Source organism: Argopecten irradians, chromosome 1 (assembly GCF_041381155.1).
Source record: "Argopecten irradians isolate NY chromosome 1, Ai_NY, whole genome shotgun sequence".
NCBI lineage: Eukaryota > Metazoa > Mollusca > Bivalvia > Pectinida > Pectinidae > Argopecten > Argopecten irradians.
In genome coordinates this window covers 59,707,691-59,727,492 of record NC_091134.1, presented here as the reverse complement: position 1 = coordinate 59,727,492, position 19,802 = coordinate 59,707,691, and the positions used below count along the sequence as shown (strand labels likewise).

The window sequence follows — 19,802 nt, the reverse complement described above, 5'->3', positions numbered from 1 at the left end:
AGTCTTGTGTCCTTCAACGTTTGTTCAGATAGGCTTCGAAGTTCGATAAATATAGCTTACAAATTTATATAGTTTAACGTACAGTATTCCTACATGTATATACACAATGTACGTCGTTTCTGGGAACGAGTTCCTATAATAAATGTATGGAGTTAAAATGTAATTGTTTGTATTGTTACCACACACCGATACGTTAGGAAGCGACAATGGCTGTACTGTTGTCTTCCTTAGTGAATGTATTTAGAGTCAAACTAACATTGAAATAGATTCAGCACCAACATGTTGAAACATGTGCACGTGCTGGACTGTACATAGTGCCGAAGAAGATAGAATGATCTCCCTTCACCGACTTCAGTACGATTTAAGTATAAGTGAAAATGTATAATTGGTGTGTGTTGTTGTTGACTACTTTTATTCCATATCTGTTTTGAATGATCTTATGCCAATAACATTAAATCAACTTAGCAGTGAAGACAGCTAACAATTCACATGTACATGTAACTGTGCAGTGTGTATAACGCACCACCGTCAGTTTGAAGGAAAAGCTTTTATGTTCAGACTGTTTACACCGACATAATGATTTTTCATAGTGCGTTAACTTTTACTCAATTTTACGTATTCTGCATGTACATAACTTTGAGTTTTGTGCTTCCTTGCTTATAATCGCCTTCATGTTCCGGTTCGATGCCAATGAAAGCCTTTGTTATTTTGTCGTGCAGAGCATAAATACATTTTATTATTAGGATTATTTAGCACATTTCAAGTAAATGAATGGTAAATTCACATATGCTCATCAAAATATACAATATCAAAGAAATCCGAAGACACACACGCACATTAATCGTCATTTACGCTAGCCAAGGGTATTCAGTCAATGCTCTCATTGCAGGGAAAGTATTGGACTGAATATTCGTGGCTAGCGAATTTGTACGTTCAGATGCTTCTTCAAGCTTTATAACTAGAAACCCGTTCAACTATCAGGCTAGTGTCCTAGTTATTCCTTTCGCTATTGAGTACCTTTCATTTTTACTCAATTTGGAAAAAAAAAAAAAAAAAAAAACTTATAGTTTTCTTTTGTTTCCGGTCTGTAACTCAAAAACCGTTAACCTTAGCTCCATGAAACGTTCCGTTGTTCTGATTGACTTCATATAGGGGATCTCCCGTTTTCGATTTTTTCCTGTTACAATAGAAACATAGTCAAATGTCATCTAGGATAAAATTTGATATAGCGGAACATGTTAGGGAATATTGCAATGCATGCTTCACAGCAGGCTGTTTTCGTTTGTCATGCTTCTGAAACAAGCTTAATTAAGGCGGTGTGCGTCAGAGTTCTGCTGCACATGAGTTTAAGAGTATTCTGTTTTAGTTCCGTCATGATCTGGACACGAGTTCAGCAATTTGCATGCAAGTACCATACATTGTGAGAGTTCAAATCGTATAGCGACATACTTTTGAATGGGAACAAGTCAGATGAAATTAAGATAAAATGTACTTGATATTTTTTTTAAGCAATTTTATTTGGGTATGTTCAAAATGTTTTCAATTTGAGTGAATTACTATGAATTAATGTAGAGAATTTCACTAACATATATAGTGCAAACAATTTGTTTATGAAATGATTTCAAGAAATAGTCCAGTCAAACTAGGTTTCAACGTCAAACTAATTGCAACAGAAATTATTTTTGTTGGAATGTTTTTAGATTTCGACTATAATTAACTGATAAAAAATTCCCCAAAAATCCCATAAAGGGAAAGTGGTTAAATATGTCCCGTATGGGCCGCCGTAGATCGGATGAGTTCCACAAAGAAGGCGGGAAAGAGCTACAATGTTGGCATGAGTGGACACACGAATGCAATTCACATAAACAAAAGCGTTGATTATTGACAATCGTGCATCATTTGCAGGTTTTATGATAGTGTGAGCGAATTATATAAGTTCAAGATTATTTTAAGTTATACTATACATAATACCATGTGCTTCACAGATGTCAATAAGTGTTGAAATGGCTAATTAGCAATCGGTGACGGTAACTTACTCGACGGAAATACAAAATGACGACGACATAATTGTATTTATGTTAAATAAAACAAATCCGAATTTCGATATTTTGTCAGTGTATGCTTTAATTTATCTTTAATGAGTAATGGTTCTGTCATTACAGTGTTTTATGTTTTAAAAGTTTGCCAGTTTTGATAACCCTGTTTCATTGACGAAAAATGCATATATGTATGGAAGCCTGCTTGTACTAGCGCGATATTGATCAAAATTTCCATTTTACACATATTTCCGATAAAATTCAATATTATACTTATTCCGAAGAGTGGTTTGGATTTTTGTGACCTCATTATTATTTTTGTTTTTAACTGTACTGTGTATTTTATATGTACTATTTTCTTTTATTTCTGTAATTATTTTACTTTATTGCCACTTTATTTCTTAATACGTGTCATAGCTCTATATATAACAGATACTAATGATCAGTTAGTTCCATGTATCTATTTATCTGGGGCCAGTTGTTCAAAGGTCTATTAAAAGTTAATCGAGGATTAAACCTTCATTAAACCGTCATTAACTTGATGACGTCATTTCCAGAAAATATGATGTTGCACAAACGTCCATTAAAGTTAACGGAGCATAAAGCTCTAATAAAGCTTGATAAAAATCTGGGATATTTAATGGACCTATGGGACTCCTTACCAAAATTAAATGCTAATTTGTGTGGTAAAACTTTGCATAAACTTTAACCGGAGTTCGGTTATCAAATTCATAAAGACGATAAAACAATGTCCAATCAGAGCATTTAAGGAGGAAATATGATCAGTGTATTTGGGAAGGTGTTTTGTATCATGTGAATATATACATTGTACCTAAGTGTATAATTCTACCAAGCAAAACACTCCTCCATATCAATCTTGCAGATAAACAACAAACACTTGTTTTCATTTATAAATAGTATTTATTGTTTATTGGTAAGAGCCATTTCGGTAAAGGAGTACTTCAACTACAAAAACATATAATTTCCAATAGCAACATCCATTGTATTATCAGGGGAATCTCCATTGTATACATATTTTTCTTACATTACATGTACATACATTTACAATGTTCTGTGAAATTATCATACACTGTACACTACAGTAGTTGATTTACTGTGGTATGTTTTAAATATTGTCATTAAGTTTTAACACTTTGTCTTTTAGTTTGTTTTCATTAATATCAAGATAAATTTTGGATCAAGATTTCTAAAACTTAGTTAATATTAATTAAAATTCCTTATCCTCATCCCTAAACTGATCAGCCTTCCATTAATTACAGTGAGTAGGACTGTATACCATTACTACAAAGTATTCTTTCATTTGTCTCTAAACCAGCATATTCTAGAATAGTCTTAGTGAGTACATTTTTTTCAATACTAACTCTTATTTCATTTGACAATGGAATATAAAAAGATTGCATTTGACATTCTGGAGTAACCTCCCGTGAAAGAATGACCTCTTTTAAGCTGACATACATGCTGAAATATGTGTATAACTTTGTGGGTATTGTTTGTTAAAAATATCATTTAACATCAACAGCATATGTTGTTTTATTTTATGCTTTTTACACTATCATAAACTTATTGATTCTACCTGATAATTGACGGATTGCAAGCTGTCAATCAAACCGCCCGGATACCGCACGTGACTTTGCATTTTGTATTGTGTATGCTAGTACAACATAAATGCCTGGGTATTGGTCGATTTCCTTCCTTTGAAGACATACATAACAGATGTATAAATCTATTGCTTATTGATTGTTAAGGAGCAGACAAGAAACAAAAAGCTTGAACACAACAGTAACATATATAAAACATTAGACTAGTAACAATGATATTCTATGATACACTATACATACATGTATATACACCATATGTTGTCTATATAAATGTTTACATTATTTTCACACTACTTATTCTGTCTTTGCATTTTAAAGAGTTATCTGCCCTTGCAGATATGTATTGATTGTGACATCATATCTTTGCAAGTGTAACATCATATTTTCAGACAAAACAACAAAAGTAAAAGTCATTAAATAATGACATAAAAATCGATACCATCCTACAACAGAGATAATTCTGTAATATGCAAAGATAAAGAATATAAACGACAACACCTGGAATGATTAGGTAGATTGTATATATTAATATTTCATCTTTAAGTTCCACGGACAACATTCATCAACAACTATCTTGGTCTTTTCTTGTGGGTTCAAAGGTCATCTTTGAATGTAGCCTGTAAAATTTCAAGGATGAATGCACTACTATCAATCATATTAGATTAATATAACATTTAATAAAATTTTAACCATAATTTTGACAATATGAACGAGTATGAAAATGTAGAAAATGTAGTAAATACTAAAAATGTATTTATAATTTTGCTGCAACTTTCCACAGCGTGAAAGTAATCACGCTTCTTATTCTAACATCTTACAGTTATTGGCATACATGTATAAAACAAAACCAAATCACCATGTACCTACAGTTTACACAAGCTACACATTACCTGATATGTAATTGTTCTTTGTGACATTGATATCAGATTTAGGTGACTTTATTGTAGATGTACAGCCCCATACAACATTCATGTAAACCAGAACACTACATATCGTTATCTGTATCAGAGACAAATGAAAGATATGATTTACAATGCCATACATAATATGATTAACTATCTTACAATTTGGATCAAACATAAACAGTAAATTCTTATAATCTTAGCTTGGAGAAGACAGTCGATCACAAAATTTTAGAAATATTTCTCGGTTGACTGCAGGTACAGTTTGGAAGTTTGAATTTAATTCATTTAATTTAATTATTGATTTAATAAATATTAAATTTCAATCCTCTATATAATTTTGATTATCTAGATAATATTGGCAAGCTTTATATTTTAAAATAAATACATCTTGTTTAATGAGTTAGTCATTTCTTGTTGACATAAAAAAAACTTACATTGAAATGAATATAATGACATTGACTCTGTTTTGTTCTTGTGGAGAATTCTATTCCCAACCTATGACATGATTTGTTTTATCAAGAAAAGATATGGAAAAATTTGTTATGTTAAAGTTATATGTGCCATTTTTTCATAGTCACGAATCTAGAAGAGTTTTTAATATGTTATTCAACTCCAAAAGTTACCAACATTTTGAGAATTACAATACTTTCAGTGTATAGGTTTTAATTTTACAAGTACAAGAAAAAGCTGAAAATGATTTTTGGCAGTACTGCCAAAAACCATTATATTAACATCTTCAGTGTAGTGAAATGAGTACATACGGTCAGACCATGAAGCTTTATTGTTGTCCATAATTTCGTTGCACATTTTACAGTATTATTAGTAATTGTAAAGTGATTTCTGAAGGTATGTTTCCATCTAAACATGTATAAGGCATAAATACAAAAATTTCATAGTGCATAACCTATGTATTCTAACTAACGTTTATAAGGCATTACATATGTGTGTCTGTCCATTTGAATGATTTTTCACAACTTTATTCATTAAAATCTATGGTTTTAAATAGATTATTGAAGAAATAATAACATGTCCAAATTTTCGGCCAGTTACGGCACATATAACTTTAAAATACATTGGTATCATATTCAAGCTCATGTTCAAATGAAATCAAATGACCACATCATTTATTTGTAGAGTACAGAAAAAAGGACTTACAAAGTAATTCTACACATATTATGCCCATCTGACCTGTTGACATGGTAATGGCATATTTCAAATAAATAGCAGTATATAAATAAATTAAACCTGAGTTCATTGCTACATGTATACAAAAATCAAGCATAATAGTAAAAGTGAGTTATGCCCCTTTGTGCATTAAAGTCTGATGGGACAATAATGTTATACGTAATGAAAATCTGTATATTACAGTGAATATCAAAAATCATCTATTAATATCATTGGAAAATCACTGATTAACAATATGAGATATCACATGGTCTTGTACATCTTTTGTTAAAACCATATTACTAAAGTTTATTCTGATTCTTGTAATTTTAATGTTGATCAAGATAACAGTTGTTTTGATGATAATTTCTAGATAAAATTAATTATTAGTAATAAATGTACCAAAATATAAAAGAAAGTAAGATTAACAATTTTCTTTTCCCTGTCCTACCAATATTTTAATCCAGTGCAGTGCCGTTAATAACAAAGTAATAAAATTTAAATTGCATAACAATCTAAATTCCATGATTTAACTAATGGTCTTTTCTTCAATAAATATTTCATGTTTTAACGAAGCAGTTAAATGACCTCCACTTCTATGTAAAATGATATTGCACTATGTACATATGTATAAGAAGGCCCAATGTTACACACCAGTTTCAAAACTTTTGGGCTTGACCCCATTGACCTCTCGGTGATCATTAGCCCGATTTTGTGCTAACAAATACTCGATATTGTCATAAGCACCCTCGTCCATAGTTGTGGTTGTCAGCGTTTTCCACAACTCCTCCATCTCCGCCAGTTCTAGAGGATCAGGTGTGTTTATGGGGACTACGTTTTCGTCTGGCGGAGGTGGAAGGATCATCACCCGTTTTGCCTCTTTTAGATCTGGAGAGCCAGGCCCATGCCTACTCTGTAAATTCTGGTAAATGTCAATCACATTGGCTAAATTTCTATCCCCATCAGAGCCAATGGACTCCTCCGACCCTGAAGGTAAAGGAGTCACCATAGCAACTGGAGAAAATGTCACTGATTTTTTGGTTTTGCCTCTATGAGGTAAAGAAGATGTAACTCTAATTTCTGCTATTTCTGTCTTGGGTTTCTGTGGGTGCATGGTGTAATATTTCTCTAACTCCCCGTTATATACTGGAGGTGGTGTCTCCAACAGGGCTGGATCAGGGGATGGTGGTCGAGGCGGTGCCCCATTAGGCACCATATGGGCATCGTCCTCTGGAGTGTTATCTGGTGCGAGGAAGGCTTCCTTCAATTTTTTGTCAGAATCTCCATCAAATTCCGAATATTTTGTCATTTTCATAGGTGATCTCTTGATAGAACAGTATCTCTCTTCATCATAGTTATACCTCTGTATGGTGGCATCTGGCTCATCATTATCATACGACTTCCCACGGACCATCGGCGATGGAATCACTTCAGGTAACTTTGGATGACGCTGTTCCCGCACTCTGAAACAGAAAATTAACATCCATGGTTATTAATGTTCAATATCTGACATCAATTATGTCACTGAAGATTTATTGGCAGAGTAAGTTATATTTTTTCACAAACAAAATTTGGCACACTGATGAGGTACCAATGGCGACCCCAAGAATGTGGTCTGTCTTAACAGGTGGTCATTATACAGAGGTGGTCCCTAAGGCAGGCTATTATGCAAAAATTAGTCCTACAGTATAACTTGTCTAATCTGGATTCCCTATACTCTGTCAATTAAAACATGTATAATCTGAAAACCTGGCTTTTCCAGTCAAACAAATAGACTGGTTCCGGTGACATTTGGTCTACCTGTAGTCACTTTGACATGTTAAAAATAATTTAATAAATCATTTTAAAGCATTTGTTACCTCATTAGCCATACAGAGTAGGTGTTATAAGATTTAGGTGCAATTGCACCTGCTTCCTTATCACCAAAGGGGACATACTGAATGTGGATTAAACTACTACACTTCTAATTATGTTCAGTCTCATGACCAAACATCAAAGGGACATAACAACAAGTAACATTACACTGTTTGTGTGTCAAGGCCAATGACACAAACATCTGTTGTTTGTTACATAATATTGCCAAAGCCAATGAAATACAGTTGTTGTAAATTGCATTGTAACAATGAGTTCCATTATATTATGATATACCCATTACTTCAACACACACATAAGGTGTTATATACATACATAATGACACCTAGTTCACAACGTAATGACATGTGCTTCAGAATCATCTAAAACAGCCTCACTACATCTACATAGAATCACCAAACCCAGCAGAAGTATTTCACTGGCTGATATTGAAGAAGATAAGCAACATTTACAGTAATATGTTTCTACATGAAGGCCTGTAGTCAGTACACACCCACATATAATTGGAACATCACTTGGAGTTCTACAACATTGTATTCAATTACCATGATGTGAAACACACAGTTCCACAAAATCTTCTCAAATTTATGCATAATTTGAGACATACTGGTGAATTACATTCAGATAACAGGGAAGATAAGACTATATTGCCAACTGTTCGCCTTCTGGTACAGCTAACACAACAACTATACCATCATTGTATAACAACAGGGCATCTGTCAGACTGTCTCTCCTAGGATATAGGAGACATACCAGAAAAAATGTATCCACATTTTTTATATCTGATATAAATGTGTTTTGGTAACAAGACAAGAGTTAAGAGATGAATATGGGTAGTTATTTAGGGGTTCATAACATAAGAGATGGAATCAGTAATGAATAATATCATCCGATAGTTGAGGTAGTTATTCAGAATCAATTATTATTAATTTTAAGTCGGGCAAATTGCTATACCCTGAACAGATGGGCTAATTACCAGGCATGGTATGTATGTCTTTCAATACATAATCTGATTGTATTTTACTGTGTCTATTGCTGACACTAACTGTCACTGATTACTAATTAATAATCCAAACTATTTCATCATTATTACTAAAGATATTTCTTGTCAATTACCTAAACCTAAGTATATCTAATATCTGACCCTGCAACCTATAAGTATATGTAATTTCTGACTCTGCATGTCTTATATGTCAATCTAATTTATCCAATTCCTTCCCTTGACCTACATGTAAAGATATCTAATTTCTGACCTTGACCTATATTGTTTCACTCTGTGCCTAACCTGACCTTCTTACCTAAATCCATGGCCAGTGACCTTGACATTTGTATCTATTATGTATCCTAGTCAAGTTTTCTGTAGCTAAAGTAACCAGTGACCTTGACATTGTACCTGGATACCCCGCAAGTGGTGAATTATTAAGAAACCATCTGAGGATAATACTATTAGTAAGATATCACAGAGGCATGGCCCCTCCAGGGTGATAAATTGGAGCCATTTTGTATTTGTCTGATTTGCACATCTTGGTACAACAACAGGTGTTCAATACTAAATAGAATGAGATGATTAAGATGCTGGAACTGACTGCTACAAATTGTCCATATCACCAGAGGAATTCTGTGAACCCTAAGCTCCATTAATTCTCCCTCCCCATCAATCCTTATCCTCTATCCCATCCCATCCCCTCCAGCCCCTCCCCCTGAGTTTAATCTTTCTGTAATCTATATTTAGGATTGAGTACCTATCCACACATGCTGGTGCTCCAGTCAACCACAGACCATTATTCATTATGGTGAAAGATATACATCTATATTTATCATTGGTCAGATTATTTCAGCTGATATCAAGATGACATATACATCCTCAAAATCATCTTAATTACCACCAAGGATATTCAAAACTCGTCTTTGTTTGGTTTATTCTGAAATGTACTAACTGTAAGGACACCACTTAGAAATACTTATACAATTTATTACAGTTGAGGACCATAAGTTTTATCACTAATGGGCTACCACCCAGGGGTCAGGAAAGATGGCAGAAAAGAACACATTATTCTCAATCCTACTTACATTCTGCGTACAGAAACTATATAAAGTTTTTTTTTTAAATTGACAGCTTAGATTAAATCTTGCTGGGTCCATCATTTTCAAATTACCATGAAGTCAGTTTTTCCCCTGGAATATTTAACACCCATAGCTACAACAGCTAAATCAGGGCTATTTTAGACTGGCAGATACAAAATCCCATATCATAACCTATACATCACACTTACCCTCCTCCACTCAGTTACTTAGACATTTGTGTTAATGTTACCAGGCCCCGATTTCTCAAAACAAAAGTGCAGACTTAAGTCAAGTTTTTCTCCTTTTGTTTCGGGGCCTGGTCTTATTCAACCATTTAATAGTTGGATTTAGTTATCATTTTTCTGTTGTATCCTCTGAAATTATCAATGTTTGAAGACATTTTGAACAAAATCAGTTTAGGTCTTCGTGAAAATTAACATGAAGAGCCCAGTAACTCGATAAGACATTTCACCATCACATAGTCATATGTAGCAGTCTGATTGATCCAAGTTTGAAATCCAGTGTCACTAAATCTAATCCCTGTATGTGTATGTGTCACCAACCCAACTTCCATCTCCATCACACAGAAAAGTCTGTTTTTATTCTGATTTTTGTTACCATACAGTTATATATACCATCAATTGTCTCCCCCTGATATAAAGGTAGTGTTGCCTTGTTATCTGATTTCTGATATTTCCTTTGTTATGATACATTCTGAAATAGTACATTTATGTTACCTTTTGAACATTTTGACCCTAACCATTTTCTGGTGTCTGTTTTATTTTCAGAAACATGAATAAAAGACCTTTACTAAGTAATTCTAGACAAAGATCAAATTCTGTGAGTTTTTTCCCATTCCAACAATGGATGTAAATAGCCTCTGTGGGTGATTCCCATGGTTACCATGACCTTTCTGTCATGAATATGACCTTTTCAGAAATGCAGGGAGATTCTATTTTCATCAATGTCTTTGAAATTTTAGCCGTCCTATCAAAACAATAGTTCCTGTATCAGCTGTGATATGATACTCACACCCTGTTACATTGCTCAGACTCCTATTTCTTATGTAAGGGAGATAACAACACATCAGCTCAGAAGGGTCAAGGGTCACAGGGTATCAATCTGACCTGACCTTTCAAACAAATTTGACACAATTGATGTGGGTGTAGAGGTTAGGTGTTTGGTCTGGTACTCCATCACAGGGGTCTGGGTAACAGAGGTGCTTGTCTTGTAGACAGATATAGTGTCAGTGTTATAGAGGTGCTTGACTTGGTAGACTGATATACACCTTTAAAGTTAAAGGTTATCATAATTTATAGCTATGGAAACTGAGGGGACATTCTTCCCTACCCCCCAATATGAAGTATGGGTGAAACAATTCCATTACTTGATTTCCTGTGTAGTTCTTACAACATTGAAAATAATAAGCTTTGATTTCACCTCCTAGTATCTTAAGTAAATTAAGATAGTGCAATATGACCCAGCAAGTAAAATTCTTTATTTCACCTGTAATAATTATATAACAAGTATACAGTATAATGTAACAGTACAACATACAATTACAAGCAATATTGAATAAAAATTCAGGAAAGCTTAACTGAAAGAGAACACCATTAAGTTGTGTTGATAATAACAATTTTATATGGAGACCGAGAAAAACAATAATTTGTTTCTAAGTATAGTTCACTAAATGGTCAGACACTCTGGTATGGGAAACAAAGCAATGCCAATAGCCATGGAAATAGGTTTATTCTAAACACATTTGTTTGGATAAGTGAATCCTGAGACAATTTTTTCATGATCATTTTGATGCCCTGCATATAAAATCAGGGGACAGAATACAGATAACAATGCCTTCCGATGGCGGAGCCATATAAGAAATTGAAGTGCCTTTAGTTTTGTGGTAACATCAAGATATGATACTGGTTAGTGGGTTACAAGACGAGGTGATTGTGGTTGTTATACCCGCATTCTTTTCCTATTTGATGTATTCCCTGTCCGACTCCACACAGTTTCCTTTCCATTGTAACATTTAATTTAACAGACACTATATCCCCTACATAACAGGATAGACTCTTCTGCATCAAAACCTGGCCCATGCCAATGTTCTGTTACAGGGGGACAGTGGGTATTTTCTACTTTTTGATTTCTTGGTTTATTTTTTCTGGATCTTGAGGATGTTGTTAAACAGTTCAATTAACAAGGTTCTAAAAACAGAATTCAATTATAACTGTTGAAAACATGTCAATTTGCTCTGAGATCCATCCTTTGTTGGACCGTACTAGACAGATCACCCTTAAACAAGCACTACTATTGTGTGGAAGTCGATACCAAATCCTGTTTTGTGGATTAAGTCATTCCTAAAACCTGCAACCCTGTTTATCCTCTTAAAATTAAATTCTCTTTAACTGGAAGCTCAGGTGTCGACTGGAAGCTTGGAGGTTCGATTATAAACCAATTATCCCAACAAGTTTGCCTAATTGAAGTCCCAATTAGCTTTTAATACAAAACCTTGAAATCAAATCTATAGCTGTAACATAATTTTCTATCTTAGAAAATTTCGGTCCTTAAATCAATAAACCGAAGAAAAAGAGGTGATAATTTGTACTCTTTGGTTCATTACTGTCAAGTGCAGATGTTTGTTTCAAATAATTGTAAAACAGCATGGCATAACTCTTCTGTATAGAAAAACTCCAAGATATGACAAGAAGCATAAGTGATACATACCTCGTACAATGAACTGCTATGGCCACCAGACAAACCAACACAATGAGGGCAACAGCAGCAGCGATTCCTCCAATGATGGCCACTGTCAACATCACACAGGGGAGATAATTAATATGTTAAGCAATCATTAGGGGAGGTAATTTATATAGTTACTAAATCTATCAGGGGAAGCAAGTAATATGTTAGTCATTCATCAAGGGAGGTAATTTATGTAGTTAATACATCTATCAGGGGAAGCAAGTTATATGTTAGACAATCATCAGGGGAGGTAATTTATATAGATACTACATCTATCAGGGGAAGCAAGTTATATGTTAGACAATCATCAGGGGAGGTAATTTATATAATAGTAGTTACTACATCTACAGAGGAGGTCATTTGCATACTAGTAGTTACTATATCTATCAGGGAAGATAATTTATAATTACTTCATCTATCAGGGGAAGAAAGTTATATCTTAGGCAATCATCAGGGGAGGTAATTTGTATAATAGTAGTAACTACATCTATCAGGGGAGGTAATTTGTATAGTTACAACATCTATCAGGGGAGGTAATTTGTATAGTTACAACATCTATCAGGGGAGGCAATTTATATAGTTACTACATTTATCAGGGGAAGCAAGTTATATGTTAGGCAATCATCAGGGGAGGCAATTTATATAGTTACTACATTTATCAGGGGAAGCAAGTTATATGTTAGGCAATCATCAGGGGAGATAATTTGTATAATAGTAGTAACTACATCTATCAGGGGAGGTAATTTGTATAATAGTAGTAACTACATCTATCAGGGGAGGTAATTTGTATAGTTATAAATCATTATCAGGGGGTAATTTGTATAGTTACATATCAACATTACAGGGGGGCAATTTATATAGTTACTACATTTATCAGGGGAAGCAAGTTATATGTTAGGCAATCATCAGGGGAGGCAATTTATATAGTTACTACATCTATCAGGGGAGGCAATTTATATAGTTACAACATCTATCAGGGGAGGCAATTTATATAGTTACTACATTTATCAGGGGAAGCAAGTTATATGTTTTGCAATCATCAGGGGAGATAATTTGTATAATAGTAGTAACTACATCTTTCAGGGGAGGTAATTTGTATAATAGTACTAACTACATCTATCAGGGGAGGTAATTTGTATAGTTACAACATCTATCAGGGGAGGCAATTTATATAGTTACTACATTTATCAGGGGAAACAAGTTATATGTTAGGCAATCATCAGGGGAGGTAATATAACATAAAAGTTAACAATCACAGAAGATAAGTCATATGTAAGGGAATTAAGGGAGATAATAAATATATATATAGAAGTCAACTGACAGGGGAGGTAATCATTAGAAGTATGAGGCATAATTGGATATTAAGTTCAAATAAAACCATATCATGCACAAGTGCTAATGTGCTTGTTAATCATTATATCATAGGTGATCATAAGTGATCTATGAATATTTCCAGGTTAGAGATAATCCTTAAAACAATTTGATAATCCAAATTTTTATTTTTTAATTGATAAAATACCTCAATTTAAATATTTAGAGCTTGTTTTGGAGCAATACACTAATACTCTAAATTATACATGAAATATGGATTAAAAGTTCCATTATCTGAGTGATAAGGTTTATAACAACAATTTATTACACTGTAGTTATGTTTTGGTTAATGCTACAATCACCAACAGACACAGAAAAAGATTTTTAAAAAAGAAAACCAAAAATACTTTAAATTCCAGTAAAATTAACAGCTTTTTGTTGTAACCATCAATGAGAAAGCTGTGATGATTTGATAAGAGATGAGATGATTTATTGGAGGAGAGTAGGAGGAAGTGATTGCTGAGGCGAAGTGGTATAATTACCAGATGATCTGTAAATTGTAACACTCTTTGTAATAAGTGTATAATAGATTATCTCAAATATAGCACTCCATTAAATTCCCCAGGCCCACATTAAATGTAGCACAGATGTATATAAAACACTGGGAATAATCTACTTTAAAACTTATCAGGTTTAAAATAGTATCTACTTAACAAAATACAATGCTATCAAACACTCAGTGTTTTAATCAGTAACATCGATCATTTCCGGCAATACCATTTTTAACCTTTGCATTTGTTTTTGAGCCTTTTCTTAAATAATTCCATAAAGTATCAAATAATTCAATGATGTATTGTCTGCTTTTTGATGACTCAAGGATTTTGCTCATTTTCAAATCTGAACATGTGTTTTACATGTTCAAATATATACAATGTTATACAAGAAACCATTTAAACCAAAAAAATGATAGACCCCTAAACTAAGGGATAGAGAAAGATAAATTGTGTTATTCAAACTTCTTCTGAATAAATATTGATTTAATATTGACATATTTATAAAGGATATCTGTTTTAATGTCTACCTATCTGTTTAAATCACGATTTAGCTGTTCTTTTATTATCTGTTATTATATAATTTTTACAGAGATGTGTTGTGTGACACCAGATCATACAGAGATGTGATATAATATGTGACACCAGATCATACAGATATGTGTTATATGACACCAGATCATACAGAGATGTGTTATATGACACAAGATCATACAGAGATGTGTTGTGTGACACCAGATCATACAGAGATGTTTTATGTGACCCCAGATCATACAGAGATGTGTTATAATATGTGACACCAGATCATACAGAGATGTGTAATGTGACACCAGATCATACAGAGATGTTTTATGTGACACCAGATCATACAGAGATGTGTAATGTGACACCAGATCATACAGAGATGTGTTATGTGACACCAGATCATACAGAGATGTGTAATGTGACACCAGATCATACAGAGATGTGTAATGTGACACCAGATCATACAGAGATGTGTTATGTGACACCAGATCATACAGAGATGTGTTATGTGACACCAGATCATACAGAGATGTGTAATGTGACACCAGATCATACAGAGATGTGTTATATGACACCAGATCATACAGAGATGTGTAATGTGACACCAGATCATACAGAGATGTGTTATATGACATCAGATCATACAGAGATGTGATATAATGTGACACAAGATCATACAGAGATGTGTTATATGACACCAGATCATACAGAGATGTGTTATATGTGACACAAGATCATACAGAGATGTGATATAATATGTGACACAAGATCATACAGAGATGTGTCATGTGACACCAGATCATACAGAGATGTGATATAATATGTGACACAAGATCATACAGAGATGTGTTATGTGACACAGAGATCATACAGAGATGTGATATGTGACACCAGATCATACAGAGATGTGTTAATATGTGACACCAGATCATACAGAGATGTGTTATATGACACCAGATCATACAGAGATGTTGTTATATGACACCAGATCATACAGAGATGTGATATAATATGTGACACAAGATCATACAGAGATGTGTTATATGACACCAGATCATACAGAGATGTGTATATGTGACACCAGATCATACAGAGATGTGTTACAGATCATAGAGTGTGTAATGTGACACAAGATCATACAGAGATGTGTTATATGACACAGATCATACAGAGATGTGTTATATGACATCAGATCATACAGAGATGTGATATAATATGTGACACAAGATCATACAGAGATGTGATATAATATGTGACACCAGATCATACAGAGATGTGTTATGTGACACCAGATCATACAGAGATGTGATATAATATGTGACACCAGATCATACAGAGATGTGTTATATGACAACAGATCATACAGAGATGTGATATAATATGTGACACAAGATCATACATACAGAGATGTGTTATATGACATCAGATCATACAGAGATGTGATATAATATGTGACACCAGATCATACAGAGATGTGATATAATATGTGACACCAGATCATACAGAGATGTGATATAATATGTGACACAAGATCATACAGAGATGTGTTATATGACATCAGATTATACAGAGATGTGATATAATATGTGACACCAGATCATACAGATATGTGATATATGACATCAGATCATACAGAGATGTGTTATATGACACCAGATCATACAGAGATGTGTTATGTGACACCAGATCATACAGAGATGTGATATAATATGTGACACCAGATCATACAGAGATGTGATATAATATGTGACACCAGATCATACAGAGATGTGTTATATGACATCAGATCATACAGAGATGTGATATAATATGTGACACAAGATCATACAGAGATGTGTTATGTGATACCAGATCATACAGAGATGTGTTATATGACACCAGATCATACAGAGATGTGATATAATATGTGACACAAGATCATACAGAGATGTGTTATATGACACCAGATCATACAGAGATGTGATATAATATGTGACACCAGATCATACAGAGATGTGATATAATATGTGACACCAGATCATACAGAGATGTGTTATATGACATCAGATCATACAGAGATGTGATATAATATGTGACACCAGATCATACAGAGATGTGTTATGTGACACCAGATCATACAGAGATGTGTTATATGACACCAGATCATACAGAGATGTGTAATGTGACACCAGATCATACAGAGATGTGTAATGTGACACCAGATCATACAGAGATGTGTTATATGTACACCAGATCATACAGATGACACCAGATCATACAGAGATGTGTCAACGAGATTTTATATGACACCAGATCATACAGTGATGTGATATATATGACACACAGATCATACAGATATGTGACACGATCATATGATGTGTTATGTGACACCAGATCATACAGAGATGTGTTATATGACATCAGATCATACAGAGATGTGATATAATATGTGACACAGATCATACAGAGATGTGTTATGTGACACCAGATCATACAGATATGTGTTATATGACACCAGATCATACAGAGATGTGATATAATATGTGACACAAGATCATACAGAGATGTGTTATATGACATCAGATCATACAGAGATGTGATATAATAAGTGACACCAGATCATACAGAGATGTGTTATGTGATACCAGATCATACAGAGATGTGTTATATGACACCAGATCATACAGAGATGTGATATAATATGTGACACAAGATCATACAGAGATGTGTTATATGACATCAGATCATACAGAGATGTGATATAATATGTGACACCAGATCATACAGAGATGTGATATAATATGTGACACCAGATCATACAGAGATGTGTTATATGACATCAGATCATACAGAGATGTGATATAATATGTGACACCAGATCATACAGATATGTGTTATGTGACACCAGATCATACAGAGATGTGTTATATGACACCAGATCATACAGATATGTGTTATGTGACACCAGATCATACAGATATGTGTTATGTGACACCAGATCATACAGAGATGTGTTATGTGACACCAGATCATACAGAGATGTGTTATATGACACCAGATCATACAGAGATGTGTTATATGACACCAGATCATACAGTGATGTGATATAATATGTGACACCAGATCATACAGATATGTGTTATGTGACACCAGATCATACAGAGATGTGTTATATGACACCAGATCATACAGAGATGTGTTATATGACACCAGATCATACAGAGATGTGATATAATATGTGACACAAGATCATACAGAGATGTTTTATGTGACACCAGATCATACAGAGATGTGTTATATGACACCAGATCATACAGAGATGTGTTATGTGGGATTTGCATATTTCATACACCTGTTTTTAAAGACTTCAGTGACCTTTACGGTTCATAAACCATTTCTTGTTTTGACATAAAATTAGGGCTCTAAGATGAAAAGATGAATCACTATGATAGAAATCAGCAATAGTATTGGAGGCGTGTTCAGGATGGCGAACGCTCGCCAGCATTCGCAGAGGAGCTCAATTCTAAACGGACATGAACGGAGCCCTATTTTGGAATTTTTTTAAAACATATATACTAATAATAGAGTCAGAGCAAGTGCACGAGAGACCACCATTACGAATGCATGTCCGAGCACCCCCTGCCGCTCAGAAATTTCTTGTCGTGCAAACGCTCGCCATCCATCCGGAACACACCTCAGGAATAAGACATCACCCGAAGAGTAGCAGACCATAGAGTAGTATATTATGTAACTCACACATTGGTAGCCACAAGTATACAACAAGTGTATCCCATCTGTGTATACTTTGGCAGCCTCCCATACAAACGGTAGTAAACTCCAATAAATATCACACACACACTGTAAGGTTTACCAGGTTTTTTGACACTCTCAGTACACACTGTATGTATACACAAACCAACAGATAACATTCGAACTGAAATAACAACCTGACCATTCTGTTAACACTAACTAGTATTTGACGGAGATGTAGAGTTTTCATCATCAATTACTGCGTCAACCATAACTGTTGACAGTAAGGTGTTTTTTTTATCTGATGCTTCTCTTCCAAGACATTGCCCAAAAGAGTCAAAATACCAAGTTATCCCCCATTGTTCTAAAATCTTAATTGAATGCGCTAACTTAGATTAATTATTTTATAAAGACTCGGCTTGGTCTATTGTTACAATTATAGACTACTATATTGTTAGACATGAGGACATACTGAGTTGGATCCAACCCGTTGTTGGCAGTCTATCACAGTTCAACATTATTCATGTCTACACCTTCTGATCTTCATAATATCATATCTGCTAAAACAGATTTTTATCTGTAACAACTGGAAACATGTATATAAAGGCTGGGGTCAGAGAGTACAGAAACGTAAAGACATTCTGACAATGTAGTCCATCAATACCATTCACATGCTGCTCACCTCAAATCTATTCCTGGTAACTGTTATAAAGGTCATGATAACATGTTCTAACTAAACACAAAGATGATTGGTCACCTGGTACAATGGTAACAACTTTTACTTGTAGGCTAAGGGTTAGATTTCCAAAGTAATATGACAGAGTAATGAATCTATATCAATTAAACCAAGGTTTTCTGATTTAATCCAGTGATTCACATAGTCTTGTGCAGAATGTGTATCAATGTGAACCAACTTCATAAGCAATGGAAGTGAAGCTGTTATATGTTAGGGTGGAGTTTTAGATACCTACCCATATCTGGTATGAGATGCGGAGTTGACCACCCCTTACTAGGATACACAGTGTTGTTGCCTACAGGTGACACTGCTGTTGGTTTCACAATCACTGTGGCATTTGTAGCGGGTCCGACAGTAAGAGAACTGATAGCTTCTCCACAATACAGATTCACAAAGTCTTCTGTGTTCTCACCTTCAAAATAATAATTGTCATGAATGAGAAGTTTGGAAAGAAACGAACACTTACAAAACAGAAATATTATTATCTAAGCGATCAAATAAATAAATATTACCACAGATAATGTCAATTCAAGTAAACATCATGG

At 34.1% G+C, this 19,802-nt stretch overlaps 1 protein-coding gene across 5 annotated transcripts in view; it reads right to left on the bottom strand.

Annotated features, from left to right (window-relative positions):
• Positions 1–3,553: 3,553 nt before the first annotated feature.
• LOC138335880 (uncharacterized) overlaps positions 3,554–19,802 on the bottom strand; it is a 96,729-nt gene continuing 80,480 nt past the window's right edge. For all 5 annotated transcript variants that reach the window (XM_069285082.1, XM_069285075.1, XM_069285060.1 and 2 more), the window contains 3 exons: positions 19,493–19,669; positions 12,388–12,469; positions 3,554–7,187 (listed from right to left, as the gene is read on the bottom strand). In XM_069285082.1, coding sequence (XP_069141183.1) covers positions 6,371–7,187; positions 12,388–12,469; positions 19,493–19,669 — 1,076 coding nt within the window. In that variant the 3' untranslated portion in view covers positions 3,554–6,370. The remainder of the gene's footprint in view (positions 7,188–12,387; positions 12,470–19,492; positions 19,670–19,802) is intronic.